This window comes from Astyanax mexicanus, chromosome 9 (genome assembly GCF_023375975.1).
Source record: "Astyanax mexicanus isolate ESR-SI-001 chromosome 9, AstMex3_surface, whole genome shotgun sequence".
NCBI lineage: Eukaryota > Metazoa > Chordata > Actinopteri > Characiformes > Acestrorhamphidae > Astyanax > Astyanax mexicanus.
In genome coordinates, this window is record NC_064416.1 from 16,826,879 (window position 1) to 16,845,834 (window position 18,956).

At 37.7% G+C, this 18,956-nt stretch overlaps 1 protein-coding gene across 1 annotated transcript in view; it reads right to left on the bottom strand.

Moving 5' to 3' along the window:
* Window positions 1–9,874: 9,874 nt before the first annotated feature.
* The window catches only part of sema3ab (sema domain, immunoglobulin domain (Ig), short basic domain, secreted, (semaphorin) 3Ab), a 55,918-nt gene continuing 46,836 nt past the window's right edge, over window positions 9,875–18,956 (bottom strand). Inside the window, exons 16-17 of the mRNA XM_015606257.3 lie at window positions 16,986–17,131; window positions 9,875–15,013 (exon numbers count right to left, since the gene is read on the bottom strand). Coding sequence (XP_015461743.2) covers window positions 14,543–15,013; window positions 16,986–17,131 — 617 coding nt within the window. The 3' untranslated portion in view covers window positions 9,875–14,542. The remainder of the gene's footprint in view (window positions 15,014–16,985; window positions 17,132–18,956) is intronic.

Genomic DNA, 18,956 nt, shown 5'->3' on the forward strand with positions numbered 1-18,956 from the left:
TATATATATATTTTTTTTTTGCAAGATGATTTCATTTATTAAGGAAAAATACCAATACCAAGCCAGTCTGGCCCTATGTGAAAAAGTGTTTGCCCCCCATAAATTAACTGTCATTAATCACACTTTTTGGAAAGCTGAGTTTAATTTAAATACTAACCACAACCAGACCTGATTACCGCCAGACCGGTATAATCAGGAAATCACTTAAATAGAACCTTTCTCACAACATGAAGCAGATAAACAATCTCAAAAATCAACACATTATGCCCCAATCTGAAGATTCAAATTCAAAAACAGATGAGAAAACAAAGTCTTAGCTCATCTATCAGTCTGGAACAGGTTACAAAGTCCTTTCTAAAGCTTTGGGACTCCAGAGAACCACAGTAAGAGCTTTTGTTCACCTCTGAATGGCTTAAAAAAATAAAATGAGTGTCCTAGAGTCAAAGTCTGATTAAGATGATGTGGATGATCTTAAACAGGAGCTTCATCCTGAAAAACCCTCCAATATGGCTGAATTAAAACAATTCTGTAAAGAAGATTGAAACAAAATTCCTCCACAGAGATGTGAAAGACTCACTGCCAGTTATCAGTAAAGCTTAATTGCAGTTGTTGCCGCTAAGGGTGACAAAACCAAGTTATTCGTTTTAGGGGGCAAACACTTTTTCACACAGGGCTAGATTGGTTTTAATTGTTTTTTTTTCCTTTAAAACATAAAATTATCATTAAAAAGTGTTTTTTTATATTCATTCAGGTTATATTTGTCTGATATTAGAGTTTGTTTGACATTTAGAAAAATATGAGTATTACAAAAAGCAAAAACAAAAGAAATATGTAGGGGCAAATACTTTTTCACACCACTGTATAGTAGCAAACACGCAGTAGAAGATTAGACAGTTGTGGACATGTAATAAATATTGATGTGCAACAATAGCGAAGCATAATACAATATCCATCAGATGGGAACATTGGACAGATGTTTAACCTGTGATTTAAATTAATGATTAAAAATGTATTTAATGAACTCTAAAAGTTTAACTGTTAGTTTAAGTGAAGCTAGTTGTTTGCTTGGTGTGCACTGTTAAATTATCCAAGGTATTTAGGATTAGTAGTACATTTGTCTTTATATGTCCTCATGTAGATCAATAGTTCATTTTTTGTTATTTTATTCATTTTTATTGTAGCTTTCTATTATTGCTAAAATTTGTAAAAAAAAATGCATACCATATGAAGCTACAGATGTTATTGTACATAAATAAACTAGTTTCAAACCTAAAATTGGAAGATAATTTTTACCTGGCCTATATTTCTCTGACCCTTGCCAGTAATTCCCTTGGCCTTGCCATGAACATGCTGGACATTGTTTAGCCTCACTCATACAGGTGTTTGCATTCCCACACTGTTTTCTGGGGTGCACTTCATGATTAATTTAGATCGCATCATATTCTAAAAGATATGCAATTTTGAATTAAAGAGAAACTAAAAGACTATGGTCAATAGCACCTCTAGTTTGTACCCTTACCAACTAGTTAACTGTTAGGGCATTGTATGCTCTCAAAAAGAGATGATCATGCCACAATCAATCATTATTGTCCATTTCTCAATTACTCTGTGATGTGGAGCTGAAATTTGCTTTTATTTTTCTGTTCCACCTTAAATGCTGCAGGTTCTGCCATCCTGTTGCAACATTTAAGGTGAAACAGGACATTTACTTAGAAAACTATCTACTATCTTTTATGCTTGCTATAAAGGAAAAGTCCATAAAATATATAAATGACAAGGAAAATATTTATGTCTGTTGGTTTATTTGGTTGCTTGTGCCTCCATCTTGCCAGTGATTCTCATAGCTGTTTAAAAGGCCAAATATCCCTAAAAAAAGTCCTCCCTCATCCTCCATCCTACCAATAATCAGGACACCCTTCCCCTAGGCATGCATGAGCAAAACAAAGGGGTAGGGCTAAGTGGTAGGACCAAGGGGTGAAATTGGATAAATGTCTTATTATTAACCATAAACTGTAAATCCTAATCAGGATATGCTCATATTGGAATAAACACACTTTTAAAAGATAAACTTTCTCAGGATAATAATAATAAAATATTGTCATATTTCTTTGCACTTCTAGCGAGCCAGACTTTTGACTTTGACTAATTGACTTGTGTACAATTATTCTAATTATTTTAAAGGGCTTTTCTGTCATACTTGCCTTTTATACTGGCAAACAGCAAAAAGAGAATGCATGAAAGCTATAGCCTTGAGCTGCATGCAAAATGCCAAGCTTCTCAGAGTGACAGCTCTGAGAGAGAAAGTTGAACAAAAGTTCAGGAAAGTTCAGAAATGTTCAGATCAGAGTGAAACTGAAATTAAGAATCACAAAACGACTGGTAAAAAAGGATCTGGGTCAAATTAAATAACAAATACCAATTAATAGAAATGAAAAGTCACAAAACAACATGGAAACAAAGGATTTGGGTCAAATTAAATAACAAAAAACAAGTTCTATAAAGCCTGTCCAGCCTGGTTGACGTTACCATAGACAGATCATGAATAAACAATCCAAATAAGCTCTACAAGGATCAGTACATGCTGAATTATCATGTTGGGTCCTAAAATCAAAATATCATCTTTTTTTCCATTTTGGCCACACATCATAGAACCATATCTGCTAAAACACAGATATGCTGTTACACAGTGGTCCACAGGCAGGAACGGACAGACCCCGAGCTGAAGAAAGACGCTGTTGTTGTGTGTTTTCTGTCTTCTGGCTGACGTACTGCAGGGTTTCCATGCTGGATGTGCAGATTGGGATTGCGATGGTGGCCTGCAGCAGTACGTGCGGAGGGGATGGGGTGCAGGAACGCCGCTGGCTGAATTTTCCATTACAGCGCGGAGCATTCTCTGAACCATGATAAGCGAGGTCCTCTCTATCACATACGCGGGCTTTCACGCTCTGATAAAGCCATGTCAACACAAGCCGGAGACATGCCGAAGTCTGCAGTGTGGCATCATTCCCACTAGTGCTTTGTAAGGACAAGTTTATGAAATGATGTCGTTTTAGGCGCAGTATTGGATATTTTACACAATATGCTCTCATAATGAAAATAATTGTTTAATTATTTATGGGAAAGACACAAAACACTTTGATCTTTGATGACAGCATTATTGCAGAAAGGTACATTGAACTCTTAACTCAACATGAGTAACATGCTGTCTTCAAGATGAACTCTTCTCCAGGCATGTGCATGCATTTCTCAAAAAGACAATCCAAAACCACCCCCAGCAAAAATGAAGAGTGCTCACACCACCGCCTCCATCACCTGTAAGCTCCTCAAACACCTCAACTAGGCCACAACCTAGTGCCAGAACCAGCAGGCAGAGAGACACCACATATAGACACAGTGCAAAGAAGAATAAAGTGGCTTTGTAATTGGAAATCTGTTTAAAATAATAATTATTTAATTATTCAACCAAAGAAAATTCTTTGTAAGAACACTTGCAGAAAAGTACATTGAAATCTTGGGGTATAAGAGAGTAGCATGCTGCCTTCAAGGTAAACTCTCAAAAAGACATTTACATACATTTACATACATTTTAAAGGCATCTGAAGAAGATGGTATGGGTTCTGGACAGAACCTTGTCTCAATCTGTTCTCAGTACAGAATATCCTCTACTACTCTCCATTTCTACTGTAATCCTAGGTCTGCAGGATGGAATCACTCCCACAAGTGCTTTGTAATGGTAAGTTTAATAAATTAATTTCCATGCAGTTTTGGATTTTTAGAGCATCCAACTGCTTTTATACATGATACAACCATTGAGTACACTGCAACAAATCCATTGGCAAAAAACTAATTTTTTTTGCAAATTAAGACAAATATATGTATATTAAGCAAAAAAAAAAACTGCCAATGGGGTAAGCAAAATTTTCTTAGTAAGATTTCTTACAAAAAGCAATGGCAAAATCTTAAAATGAGTGAAATAACACCTAAATCAGGCAAAAAAATACTGTTTTTGGACATAAGAATCAGAATAACTTGATTGCTGCTTGATTGTGCTTAGTTTGAGTTCAAATTACTTAAAATAAGGTACAAATTCTAAGTAAGAATGATTAGGATAATTATCCCTAAAACAAGCAAAATAATCTAACACTTACAATGTTTAGTAAGACAAAAAGTCTTATCAGAAAATAAAATAAGATTTATTGCCTTAAATTTAGAAAATTTCACTTGCTAAGATTTAGTTTTTTGCAGTGTATGGTGTAGAGTTTAGATCCAGCCCTATAATTTTTTAGTAAGTAGAGCGTTAAAACTGAGTTTTTAAACAACATTTTTAGGCTGTTTAAATTAGCGAAATCTTTTTAGAATGATGTTAATTCACATTGCAACACTGAAGAAGCATATACCTTTTATTTAAACAACAATATTTAAAGTTAAAGATACAGTCCCAACATAAAAATTTATCATGTTTTCAAAAAATTTCAACACATTCTACCAGGTCCAAATTGTGAAGACATAAAGAGAACTTCTTAAAGAATCTCAAGCTGGGTCTTGTGGGATGTTCCCAGATAATAAAAAAAAAGATTAAATTAACGTTTTTTAAACATTCAATCTGTCAAAGTTGTCTGGATAGACTTTTAAAGTTTCCATAATGGTTTAGTATTCATCTAGCTGGGAATGTTATTAGATTACGTTTCTAGAACATTATTTCTGTAAGGTTACAGGCTACAACATTCTCTGTTAGCTAGGTTCCCAGCATTCAGTGGTCAGGACCAACCAGAAGTGTTCTAAGGATGGACAACCAGGAATCCAATGACAGCACCATGGGCACCCAAGGCTCACTGACACTACTCATTGAGTCCCCAAACCACAACTTACAGGACTTACAGGATCTGCTGCTGAAGTCCTGGTCTGTGATACTAGTCTATGCTGTTTTAATCTAATACTATGGTTTTATTTGTGTACAGGACTGTGCACGAGATGTTGGAGGCCACCACAGTAATGGAACATACCTCTGGGTCATTTGACTTGATCTAGTCCCCGCGGGCTATGATCTCAAATACCCGAAAAACAGGCGTGTCCGTGGTCTCCAAGGTTCACTCATCACATCACCACTGCAGCGGCAGCCGTGTTTATGGAGCGCATCTGTGTATACACAGAATTCAGTCTGTGAGGTAATCATCATGACCTCTGACCTGCAGGAGTCTGACTTGTGTACCATAATCTGGTGTGACCTACAGTACGATGTGTGTCATTTTAGTTACAACCATGGACTTTGTTAGACATGTTTTAGGGGGCTATAGTCCCCCTTAAATGTCCACAGATGATTTTTGTTGGAATAGTATGTAAAAATTATCATAAATTTTATGTAACTTCTTTTGAAAGTTTAGAAGGTTTTTTTTTCCCTCTCCTGTAAAGTTGCTGTTTTGGAGATATAATAAAATATTGACTTTAATGTAAAGGACTCCAATGTATTTAGGACCTGCTACTGCAAATAGCATTGAGCATCTATCTATCTATCTATCTATCTATCTATCTATCTATCTATCTATCTATCTATCTATCTATCTATCTATCTATCTATCTATCTATCTATCTATCTATCTATCTATCTATCGATCTATCTAAGACAAAATACTATTAGAGTTTTTTGCAGAGTTACTTCAAGGCTTAGCCATCCACCCATCTCTAGTGACATCCCTATCTACAACCTAAAATAAGGAAAAGTTGGGACAGTATGACAAAAAAGTGTTTCTTATGAACCGATAGATAGAGATATTTCATGTTTTGTCTGGTCAACTTCAGTGAATTTGTTTCTATACATTCTTTCCTGCTTCTCAGGCCTGCAACACATTCCAAATCAGTTGAGACTAGGAAAGTTTAGGGCAAACGAAAAGGTGATTGTACATCGATAAATAATGATTAACATTTCTCGGTGGAGCTGCTAGCTTTTGCTTTGGTGTTGTAGCTCTATGGGCTCTCACGATGCGAAGGGCTATGCCATCAGGTAACTTTAGTGGAGTTTTAAGAAAGAAAGTCAGTGATGAATGGAATGTTTTCTCTTCCTTCAGATTCTTCCTTTATCCCGTACAATCTGATATTGTTCCTGCACATTCTGTTCTCCAGATCATCTTTTTTAGCAGTTAGCATGGCATTTTTTTAGAGAAGGTAAGCTAATGCTCTTTATTGTATAAAAGCCCCAAACTTCAGCGTTACTCATTCTCTCTCTAGCAGTTCCATTCCAAGTTCAGTCTCTCTTTCAATCCGTTAATTCTTTTCTTGATTTCTCCAATTGAAGCCTCCATCTGAGTTTGAGACTCCATAATGTCACGTTGAGCATTTCCCAACTCTTCTCGAAGCTTACAGAGCTCTGTGAGCATTAGCATTTCACTCCCAGTGTAGCATTGCTTTTGCATTGTCTTTATATCGTCACCCTTCCCCGCTTTCGGTTCCCTCCTGGTCATCTTTTGCAAACATGTTATCATGGAAGTGTCTTCTGAGTACGTAGGTGGATTTAGATTTCCATAACAGGCAGTTAAAGACATAATATGGTCAGAGCACACACTACAAGCGTCTTCAATCTTGCATAGCGGAAGCAGAAGTCCTTTATGTTTCTTAAAGAAAGATTGTAACAGATTTTTTTATATTTGGGACAAATTTCAATGTGTAAAGAGCAAGGACACAAGTCTAAGCTCAACACCTTCAATCTCCAGTCCCTCAGACTGCACTGCACCAAGAACTGTTATTCAACAATAGCTGATAGACATGGTTGAAAGTCAATCATGGACAAGAGATTGGCAAAGCTTTAATAAACTCTTCAGTACTTCAGAGTATCATTCACTGATGCAATTTAACCCTTTACTGTGCAAAAAAACAAAACCCTTATGATAACCATATCCAGAAATGGTGTCAACTTGTTGGGCATGGACCATCACACAGTGGAAACATTTTACTGCATAAAAATCACTGTGTTCTGAAGACCAAAGACAAAAAGTACCATCCAGACTGTTCAAAAGCCAGCAGCATTAATGCAGAAAAGTACATTGAGATCTTTGAGCAAAACATCCTGCCTTTAAGAAGACATATATTCCAGGAATATGTCCATACATTTTTCAACAAGACAGTGCAAAACCAATTCAGACGGTTACACACCACTAAAAGCTACCTCACATTTTAAGGGTCAGCATTTTAAAACAACATATGCAGCACTAAATATAAAAAGTGTCATTTGAATCCCAAACAAATCAGATGACTTTTTTTTAAGTGGGCTCAACAATTTTGCAAGGCACTGTATCTCCCAGCAGTCAAACACTGCTGACACAGCATAAACACTGTTAATCACAGCTAAATGAGACACAGAAAATGGGAAATTATTACGGGTATAAGTGCAGGCTGCTGTGGCAGTGTTTATACATTAGAGACAAACTGGTTCAGTAAAAGATTCAGAGTGATTTGCTTTAACCCACCAATAGAGGGCAACAAGACCCTTCCTAAAAGTTTACAAGATCACAAGAAGTGTAGGTGATCACTCCAGCACTAGATGGCAGACTTGTTTTATTCTTCCTAAAGACCTGAGCACACCACATTGGTTGTAAGTAGACACACAGAGACTGAACTTGTCTGTGTGGGCAGGTATACCAGGTGATATACAGCTCTGGAAAAAAGTAAGAGACCACTTCAGTTTCTGTATCAGTTTCTCAGATTTTGCTATTTATTGGTAAATATTTGTGTAAAATGTGTTGTTTTATTCTATAAACTACGGACACAATTTCAAATTCCAAATAAAAATATTGTCAGAAAATGAGAAATGGCTGATATAGCAAAAGAAGATGCAGAGCTTTCCGACCGTAAAAAATGCAAAAAAGCAATAGTTCAGAAATCAATATTTGGTTGAATAACCCTTGTTTTTAATAACATTTTAATGCATCTTGGTATGTTGGTATCTCCATCAGTCTTACACACTGCTTTTGGATAACTATATGCCACTCCTGGTGCAAACTCAAGCAATTCAGCTTGGTTTAAAGGCTTGCTCTTGGTTTGATCCATCTTCCCCAGGTTTTCAATTTGGTATAATAAAAAAAACTCACTATTTTTATTTATTTTTTTATCATTTTTATTTTCAGAAATGTAAGTTTATGTATACCTGGTGAAAAAAAAAAAAAACAGCTGTACACAAAATAAAGGCACTAAGAGAGCATGAACAATTTTACCATGTATGTTTAGAGATCAGAGATCTAAAAAACTATCAACTTGACATGACCATTTTTGTTTACCAAGTTTTCATTTTCAAGCTTTTGGTTTCTTTTTTGTAACCTCAAATTAAAGTATAATAGGTGCCAGTCCTGCTGAACATCCCATAACTGTAGATACCCAGTATTGTGGTATTTAACAAGGGTGCTGCAGTAGTAATGCTAAAATCTTTTCTTATTTTCTGTCTTGCCAACTTAAGACATGACAGATATTTTGTAAACTGTGTAAAATATAACAGTCTTCATTGATTGGTGTGCTATTTGTTTAGCTTTTAAATGATCGGTTACATTTTCTCATGAGTGGCAGGACCTTTTATTGTGGGTTAGGTGGGCTTGGTTTTGAAAAAAATTGTAATAATATTCCATATGAAAATTCACACACAATTGAAATATAATAAAGCATATGTTTTTAAAGAGGAGACTGAAGCTAGTAACCCCCCAAAACAAGCTCCAACTGAAAGAGGCTGTTGGTGAAAGCCCATGTCTGTCTTGTGTATTTTTCTTTTTTTCCTGTCTTCTGTTCTGTTATTTTGTTTTTCTCCCCATGTGCTCCATTTGCACATGGCCTTGTGTTATTGTCCTGTCTCCACCCCAGCCCCATCTTACTCATTTGTGTTCCCATCTATCCTGTTTTTTTTACCCCGCCCCGTTGTTACCAGCCCCAAGTGTTCCTCACCCTCATTGTGTGTATAAGCCCCTTTGCTTCAGTATTTTTGCTGAGTTTTTTTGTGGGCTTCATGTGCTTTTATTGAGTGTGTGAGTTTTTTTTTTTTTTTTGTTGCCTCAGCCTGTTCTCAGTTGTTTCTTGATTTCTTAGTGTAGTTAACCCTGTTTAGTTTTTGTAGTCCTATAAAATTACTTTTCTATGCTTTGTGTGCCCCATCTTTAATTTTTGTGTTTTGTGACCATAGTCTAGTCTCAGTTCTTCTGTTTCCTGTTTCATCAGTTTTGTTCTATATATCTAGTCTTATCTTTAGTCTTGTTTATGTAGTTTAGTTCTATTTATCTTATTTATCTTATTTTTTTTTTTTGTGTTTAAACATGTTTTCTGTCTGTTGATTAGCTTTTTTTTACCTTGTTTTTTTATTATGTTATTCCTACAATTATGTTAGCCTCACAGGTTTGATGCAGTTATTGCAAGCAAAGGGTTTGAAACTCAATATTAAGTCTTCATGTTAGTCTATTTTAAGTTGATCTGTTCCAATACATCTAGAATACATTTTGCTCACTAGAAAAATGGGTGGTTTTAGACAAAAGTTACTATATTCTGAACTGTGTCAGATCCATGAAAATAAAAGCCCAAATGTTTTCAATCTTCTGCAGAAATAAAAAGTTTGGCCTCAATGTTCCAATTCTTTGAAACATTGGATGGAAGAGTGCATGTTCTTTGTATTAGAAAAATAAAGACCTCAGATTTTGCTGAACAGAGGTGACAAATACAAATGCTTTTAAAAGCTATGCTTTTAGCTGTTATATGAATATGTAACACCGTCATACAGAAGTTAAAAAGTATATTTTCTCTTCAAGGAAAGAAAAACAGTCAGTCGAGTGCGTCAATGAGATCAGTGTGAACCCGTCCAACCTGCCAATCCAAATCTGAACAAGAACACACCAGTCCACCTCTGCCGAGCAGCTTCTTACAAGAGACATTTATTAGATCAGCAGAATACATGCCAAAACAAATAATTTACAGCAGCATTTTTTCTTTTTTTCTCTCACCGTTCTTTTCTTTCTCCCTCTGTTCATTCCAGTTAGACCCAAACGTTTTGTTGGTTGACAGAAGTGTCCTTTTTTTCTGTCTGAACATCATGTGACCGTATACTTTCCATTAGTAATTTTGTACTGAAACAGTATTATTATCAATACCTAAGTCCCACTGGTGAAACTCCAGGTAACTGTAGTTTATATATAAAACCAAACTGCAGTGCTACAGTGGGAGAGAGACAGAGAGTACCATAGGCAGCAGTGCAGCCCTTAGCGAACACTGTATTTGTCACATATCTACGAGTAGGAGTATGTACACCTCGGTAACTGTATTTGTAACTGTAACTGTGGACTGCTCTGGTGCCTACAGTCAGACGTGGCACTTACAACATTACTAGCTAGCTACTGTAAACGCTAGAGAAAGGAGTGGTGTGGATAAAAGGGCATTCACATGCAGTTTCTACACATTGGCATTGGACCTTTATGAATATTTCTTCCCAAAATATTGTACAGTAAGTTCACAGCTACATTCTGGTGTGCCTACGTGTGCTTGGGTGCTCGTGTGTTTGTGCGGCAGCTGAAGAAAACAACAATATAACTATTATTATTATTATTATTATTATTATTATTATTATTATTATTATTATTATTATTATTATTATTATTATTAATAAACCAAAAGAAATGAACTGTAAAGTTGGCCTACACTTTTAAGATTGAGGATGCTTCAAATGTGTCTTTTAGCAATGCCATAAAATACAATCTTTTGGCTCCATAAAGAACTTTGGGCCTTATTTACCGACAGAAAAATATTCCTAAAACCCACTTAGACCATTAATCATGATAATTGAGACATTAACTAACTTTTTCTTAGATGGGAATTGTTCAAGTTACAATTTACAAGGACAATAGGATTGATTAATATGCACAAACTGTGAAAACATGAATGCGCCCAGTAGGAATAAACATGTCATGGTGTGACTCAGATTGGCAGCGGCTCATCTTCAGACAATCCAGCTTTTGTTTTGGTGGAAACAACAACGAATCTGTGTATGAAGACACCATGAAGATCAATGGTTTCTTGTCAGGTGTCACATTTCCAGAAAGTCTGGTGTCATGGTATTCTTTACAGGCACCTGTAATGTTAATAAGGTCCTGCTATTTCAACAGGACAATACTAGTATAAAGACTACTGTCCACATATCTACTGCACATACATGCACCACAGACCTGAACATATTAATGGTCTGAATGTAGAGGGGTTGGACAATGAAACTGAAACACCTGTCATTTTAGTGTGGGAGGTTTCATGGCTAAATAGGAGCAGCCCGGTGGCCAATCTTCATTAATTGCACATTGCACCAGTAAGAGCAGAGTGTGACGGTTCAATTAGCATAATAAGAGCACAGTTTTGCTCAAAATATTGCAATGCACACAACATTATGTGTGACATACCAGAGTTCAAAAGAGGACAAATTGTTGGTGCACGTCTCTGACCAAGACAGCAAGTCTTTGTGATGTATCAAAAGCCACGGTATCCAGGGTAATGTCAGCATACCACCAAGAAGGATTAACCACATCCAACAGGATTAACTGTGGATGCAAGAGGTAGCTGTCTGAAAGAGATGTTCGGGCGGACCTGGATTGTATCCAAAAAAAACATAAAACCACGGCTGCCCAAATTACGGTAGAATTCAATGTGCACCTCAATTCTCCTGTTTCCACCAGAACTGTCCGTCGAGACAATAAATGATTGTGGTCTAAATCCAGTTGTTTCAGTTTCATTGTCCAACCCCTGTATTTCTCAAAAAATAATAGTTTGCAATAATTTATTGCTCCTGGCAACTTATATCTTCCTTTTAAATAGCATTGCAATCCAACCCTTCCTTCTGGGTGCAACTATTTTTGCCCTCATTCTTTGATGGTGAGTGTAAGAGCAGGACTGTGAAAAACTCTGTGGTTTTAAAACACATCACAAATCTGAAATAGGCTATTTATGTCTTAAAACGTATACAAATATTAGTAAGATTTTGTTGCATGAGGCTTTGTGTTGTAAAAGTGATGTACAGTATGTATGAATACAATATTAGAAAGTGTTGCTTTATGGATCCAAAGGTGGTTCTTTTATGGCACGGCCCAAGAAAACCTTTATGTTCATGAGTGTATGGAAAGATCTTGTCCTGGTTGTGTCCAATATCTTATTGCCTTCCCTAAAAAAGAGGCCTTAAAGCTGTCCTGTTTTCATCTCTCAGTGCACTGCAGGGACAATCGCAACCCTCCCTTACGTAACGCCGCTTGCGTCGGCTCTCGCTTTCTCTGACCCATATCAAGGACTGCCTGGGAATAGCAGAGGCATCAGAACAGAAGAGCTTTTGCTGTTTACCAAATGAAAGACTCCAGATTACACTTCAGGCTAAGTGTCTTAAAAATAGCCTGGCATACCACATGGGCTGCTGAGTACAGCTGTGCATCAGATGAAACTTAGAACACAGGAATAAATATAAGATAGGAAAATGAATGAAGATCTTATGAGGGCTTCTTTTTTTATCATCTACAGTCTTTAATATAAAGTTGCTTCAAATGGTCGATTGAGGGATGCCATAGAAAGAAGCACTTTTGGGGCTAAAAAAGTGGCTCATGTTTGTCATAGAGATGTGGGTGAATGTAAAAAAACCTTTCAAATGATAAAAATAATTTAAAAAATAGCTTGGTCGTTTTTTGTGTCATATATGTAATGACTCAGAATTGCATCATGGTGTTCCAACAGGACAATGCTTGACCACACACTGCTGCAATCTCAAGAGCTTGTCTTAAAGACTTAATGAATGAAAATGTGTGGTATGCTTTATTAAAACCAAATGTGGTTCTTCTACGGCATCGCTCGCAAAACCATTTAAAGGCAGAACCATTTATTGGTTAAAAAAAATAATAATAATAAAAAAAGGAAAAACAAGAAGCTAAAAGTTAATCGCTCGATTCCTTTCAATTAAGAAAACAAGAAAAACACCCCCTCCTTAAAGTTCGTGACTCAAAACATATCATAAATAAAAAATTAAAACATCCCTTACTTGAACATACAACACCACACTGAAGATGTGCCACTTACTAGACCGTTGTGATTCACATACAAGGATTAAGCAATGTCCACCAGCAGCTTGTGCTTGGAAGCTATTGAGGGAAATCGAGTACAAAAAAATGTTTATTTACACCCCCCCTGCACCCCTAAATGCAGCAGTTTGAGTGAGAGAATGCAGAAACCCCTTTAATAAAATAACTCTCTATTATGCAGTATTAGATATAACTCTGACGAACAAAAAAGGACAAAATTTAAATATTCATCTAAAATATATCTGAAACATGTATTTGTGCTGAAAGAGCTTATTCAGAGGAGGAACACACATTATCCATTGATGATCGGGGACGATTTCTGCTTTGATGGTTGAAAATAAAACAAAACGAGACAAAAAAACTGGATTGGAGGATGAGGAGAACTGAGAGCTGTAGAGAGGATGACTGTAGACTCTAGACTCTGTAGTGACTTGGTTTGTCTCTCAGCTTTGACCAATGGATACATACATACAGTATAAATCATGTCAAAAAAATAGGACCCTACATGAAAATCTGTTTCTTTGACATATTTAAAAAACATGGACATTTGATCTTCATATTAACACTATTAAGAGATGGAAGTAATACACTGATCAGCCATCAACTGCTGAAACAGACATGAGACCTAGATTTAGCCATCATAATTTGTCCTTGTCTAAGTATCTCAGATCAAGTCGGTATTTCCAATGTAACCATTGACTCTAAGCTAGTGTTTTCCCACTTCTCAATGCAGAATTCTTTCAGCTGTGTGATGTTTCAGCAGGAATGACATGACATGTATATGGTGGATAATTTGCCAAGACCTCCATGAGGCATGATGTTTCCACCACCATGCTTCACAGGTATGGTGATACCACTACATCAAGTGTTTCTTTATATTACCTCCATGTCTTAAGACTGTTCAAACAAAGACCAAATATACTGTTCACATGTTCATATTAAATACAAAAAAAATGAAGGACTCCATGGGTTGTTCTCTTTTTTTTGTTCACAGTACTGTATATCTTTTAGGTTAAAACACACCCTTAAAATACACTGAAACGGAAGAGGTCTCGTACGCAGTATATGTGCACTGGGAGTGTGCTTAATCTTAAGGAAGATTATAAAGATGGTCGTCGATGGTTTCACTTCTTCTGTTCTATCTATGATCTATGATCTATGATGTTCCTCACCCAGCCGGCCAGAGCTTCGGCAGAGGCCTGTCTGAAAGACGTTCCTTTTATTCTGCGTAATATTTACAGAATATTATTGCTGGACGTCGCTGTCCAGTCTGTGTGTGAGGGAATTTTTTCCACTGGCTGCTCCTGGAGTCAAGAGTTTGAGTCTAAAGAGGTAAACATTCCTCCGCACGCGCTCTGCAGGAGAGCTGGAACGTTGCAATAACATTGCCTGTCTCTCTCTCCCTGTCTTCAGCGTCACAGTCTGCAAAGTCTTGTCTGTTGTTTTTAGATTGGATAGTTCAGTCTGTGTTTATCTCTATGTTCTCGGGCTCACACACTGCGGGGCGCCCGCTGCGTCTCGTGCATCCTGCGGTTGCGTCCCTTCTTGCTCTCCTGCAGGAGCTTCCACTTGCTGGCGTGCTGTTGGCCGGTGTGCAGTAGATGGGTGGTGTGGGACTGGCTGGCTTGCAGCAGGTGGGCCTTCTGCCGTCGCTGCTTCCGCTCCCTCTTCCACACCTGCTCGCACAGCTGGTCCACGCTGTTGGGGCTGGGTGGGTCGATGAGGGATAGGAAGTCCTGGTACCACAGTTTGGCGTGGGGCGTCCGGCCGGTGTCCGGTGGCTCTCGGTGAAGCAGCTCGTCCAGTTGGTCGGCGGGGATGACGTGCAGGGTGAGGCGCAGGAGCGTCTGGATGAAGCCGTGCTCAACGGCGTGGCAGTAGTATACGCCCGAGTCCTTCTGCAGCAGAGCTCGGATCAGCAAACCCTGCTCAGTGCCCATCACTCGCTCATCTGCCTTTATCTAAATGGACACAAAGACATGGGTACACATTATGGATTAGAAAACTCTACTGGTTACCAGTCCTGTATAGTGGAACCATTCGAGTTGAGATGTGACCCATAGCTTTTTGGGACCAAAGACGTTGCAAATTCAATAATGGTGCTGTAGTGTCTGCCCAACACTTAAGGCATTTTTTTTCTTTTGTCTGTGTCTGCTTTCCAATACTTATTTTACTTTTTTATTATTACCCACCCTGCCACTAGTGGGGGCTGTCGTCCCAACCAAAGCCTAGGTTCAAGGATTACCTGATGTTGCACTTATGTGGAATGGTACCAGAGAGGATATCATCAAATGCAGCCAACATAGATTTTTTTTTTTTTTTTTTTTTTGTGGTTTCTAGGTGTTCCCAAGCTTTTACAGTTTAAAACATAGAGGTGTAACAGAGTGGTATGTGTATTTGTACCAAAGCTGAGAATACACTGTACACAATACTATGTACATACAGTATGACTATGTATAAGGGTGTCTATTCAGTGGACAAAAACAAATTGACCCCAAAAACCTTGAGCTGTAGCAAGTAAAGTGTAGATTTGCATAGCATTATGGGAACTGTATTGGGTTTACATTTAGTTTTCTTTCTTTAGTTTTTCTTTCTTTATCTCTTACTGTTGCATAAACTAACAAAAAACAACATAAATGTAAAGTACCAGTCAAAGATTTGGACACACCTTCTCATTCAACGTTTTTTTTTTTTTTTTTCCTACATTGTAAATGAATACTGAAATCGTTTAGACTACAAAGGAACATAATGAATCATGAAGTCAACTTAAAAGTGTTAAACAAAAATGTAGGTGGCTCTCATCTGGGGTGCTGTTAATAACTTGCGATTACTGAGGATGGTAACTCTGATGAACTTATCCTGTACAAAAGAGGTAACTGTTGTTTTTATTTTTCTTTCCTGGTGCAGTCCTGATGAGAGCCAGTTTCATCATAACATTTTTGATGGTCTTTGTGACAGCATTTGAGGATTAAGTATTTTTCTTCATAATATGGATGACTTTAGTATTAATCTAAAATGCAGAAATGCATTTACAGAATGCAGAGATTACTTTACAGAGATACTTTTGACTGAAAGTATATTTCAGACATCAAAGTGCCAAGACATTTGCCAACTTATTGCCAACTAATGAAATCATGGTGGATCAGGTGAGGATGATATGTTGATATTTTTGAACAGCTGGTATATGTAAAACATCAACCATGCCAATACTTACATTTTACTGCTTAGTTAACACACTACAGGCTGTACCCAGAACAAACTAACTTGCAAGCCTGTTTTTTTTTTAAGAAACCTAGGTTACTCTGAACACACATTGTAGTGAACACATACCCAACTGTGGTACAGGTCTGGTTTGAATCAGAATGTAAACTGAACTGAACTGGTACTGAACTTTGTGTACTGTTATGATCCTTAGTCACCATATTTCTTTCCAGTGTCTGTTTCTGCTTGTTTTGTGTGTTGGAGTTAGATTTTTTTTTTTTAGGTGAAGGTGAATCCATGATTGGCCACTTGGGGCACTTGTTCTTTTAAAAGATGACACAAAACTGAGATGTTTAGGGTTCCTCCCTTTTGGTGATCTGGAAGAACATATCACATCATGTTCAGACCATCCAAACAATCTCGATTTTTGTTTTATTGGTTTGCTAGCTTTGTAATACTTGACTGAATTCATAAATCTTTGGGGAAAAGTAGGGGTTGAGGGTCCTTTTTTAGTTTTTTTTAGTTTGCTGTGTTTTCGACACATGCTTGCTCCTGAAGGTTTGAATCCTCAATGGATTAACAAAATATTCATGCATATTGATGCAATTATGATTAATACAATGTCTTGGGTTTGGTCTTGGGAAAGAGTCCAGTCCCATTTTTTGCCACAGTCGTACCCTACACCAGGTCATACGAGTAATGATACATTTGTCCAAAGGACAAAAGACCCACCTCTTGCTTGCTGTCCTCTCCATGTCTCTGGAACTGCCAGTAGATGAGCGCACGCTGGGACTTGGGGCTACACTCCAGGAAAGAGCTGCTGTTCTCCACCCCATACACCGTCCTATCCAGCAGCATGTTCTCCCCATTCTCTTCATCTGTTCACCAAAAAGAGAGAGAGAAAGAAAGAGAGAACATTTTTATTTCAAGACAGCACACAAAGGTCGCAGTTTGAGTGGGGTATGTGGTTTGGCTGTGTAAAAGGCCTGTGTATGTGCCTGAATGTGAGCTTCATATGAATGTGTCCATGTTCATTCCAATGTTCATTCCATGTTCATTCTCACATAGTGAGTCTCCAGTGCCGAGGATATGAGCCAGTAATTCAAACCATGAATAGGGATGGACACACACACTCATGCACACACACACACACATACATAAGCACATGCATAGCCATACATATGTCACAAAATCCCTTCTCATTACCGAGTTTCAGGCTCTCAGATGTGGCTATACATCTAGAATACCATCATAGGCCACTTGTCCACTGCAGGGCTGAGCTAACCATTTCTAAGGTAACCATTCTGGTGTTTTTTTTTTTCACACAAAAGCAGGCTGACTCCAGAGAACCATTCTTAAGAAGGGCTTAATGATGTTGGCATCTACTTACTGGATAGATGAGCCTTGCTAGTGCTGTGGTATGCTGATTGCTGGCATGTTAATTATGCGGTAGTGGTGTTGGATGAAGCCAACATCACTATCACACTTGTTTAGATTAGTTTATTTTAGTGTAGTTTAGCTTTGATTTTGGTTATTCATTTTTCCTCCATATATAAAGGCTGCAGATCCAGGGGTTTATGGGCATGGAGAATTGTAACATTGGTGCACTGAGGTGTTGGTGCTGTTATCCACTACAAATCAGTGAGCTGCAGAAATTTAGAAAGAATCTGTGCTGTTTCTTTCTAGATTTCTGCAGCTCCTCCAGAGTTACAATGAGCCTCTTGGCTGCTTGGTTTGCAGTTGTAGAATACATTTTCCATTTTGGACGATCAATTAAACAGTTATCGTGCTAGCTTGCTAACTCTTTTCAGAAATAAAATGAGAGCAGAAATGAGACTAGATTCATCTAACAACAGCAACTGTCTTATAATTATTATAATAAGTCTCTATTTGTACTTCCTAGTCCTAATTTGCCAGCAAAACAAAAAGAAACTGTAACCAGCATGAAGTGGTACAGTGTGGCCTCGGTAACCCTTTGGCCCTGCAATGGAAAAGTGACCAAAATATTCCTATGAGAATTCCTATGAGTATGAGCAGGTCTTTCCATGTGGTACTCATTTAAAATCCATCCATCCCTCATCTTTTCATTTGTTTTTCCCTTTTTTTCCCTCTCTCTCTGTTCGTTCCATCCTCTTTTTTTTAAGTCATGGCTGTGAAACGTCAGTGCGCAGCTCTGCTGGCCTGCTCTGCCACTGTAATAAGGTGTGTAAGTGTGTGTGAGACCACAGTGGTCTCTGACATGGAGTTCTGGAAATCCGTGTGGTCCCTGGGTGCAAATGTGTGTGTGTATGTTTGTGTGTGTGTGTGTGTTTGGGGCGGTGTGGCTGTTGGGGGAGCATGCTTTTACATATCATGCCTCTGATCCAGCTGTAAAAAGTCTGTAAAAAATGTCTTAAACTTTATTTTGGGTGTTCGCTAAGCTAATTAAAAGCCTTTTTAAAGCTACACATTACATCTAATGACAATATAAGATCTGAGGTGGATGTCGAAGTGACGAAATGGTGAAGCTTGTGCTCTATGATCATTGCAGTGTGGGTAGGTTAAGTTGTAAAACACTGAGGAAGGGTTAGCTTAGCTTCATGCTAACGTGCTACAAATTTAAGGGCTGAAGTTTCCTCATTTAGGAAAAACGGAAGGATGTAATGTGGATGTAAAAAGGTGATAAAGTTTGTGCTCTGTGATCTTAGTAGTGTGGGTGGGCTA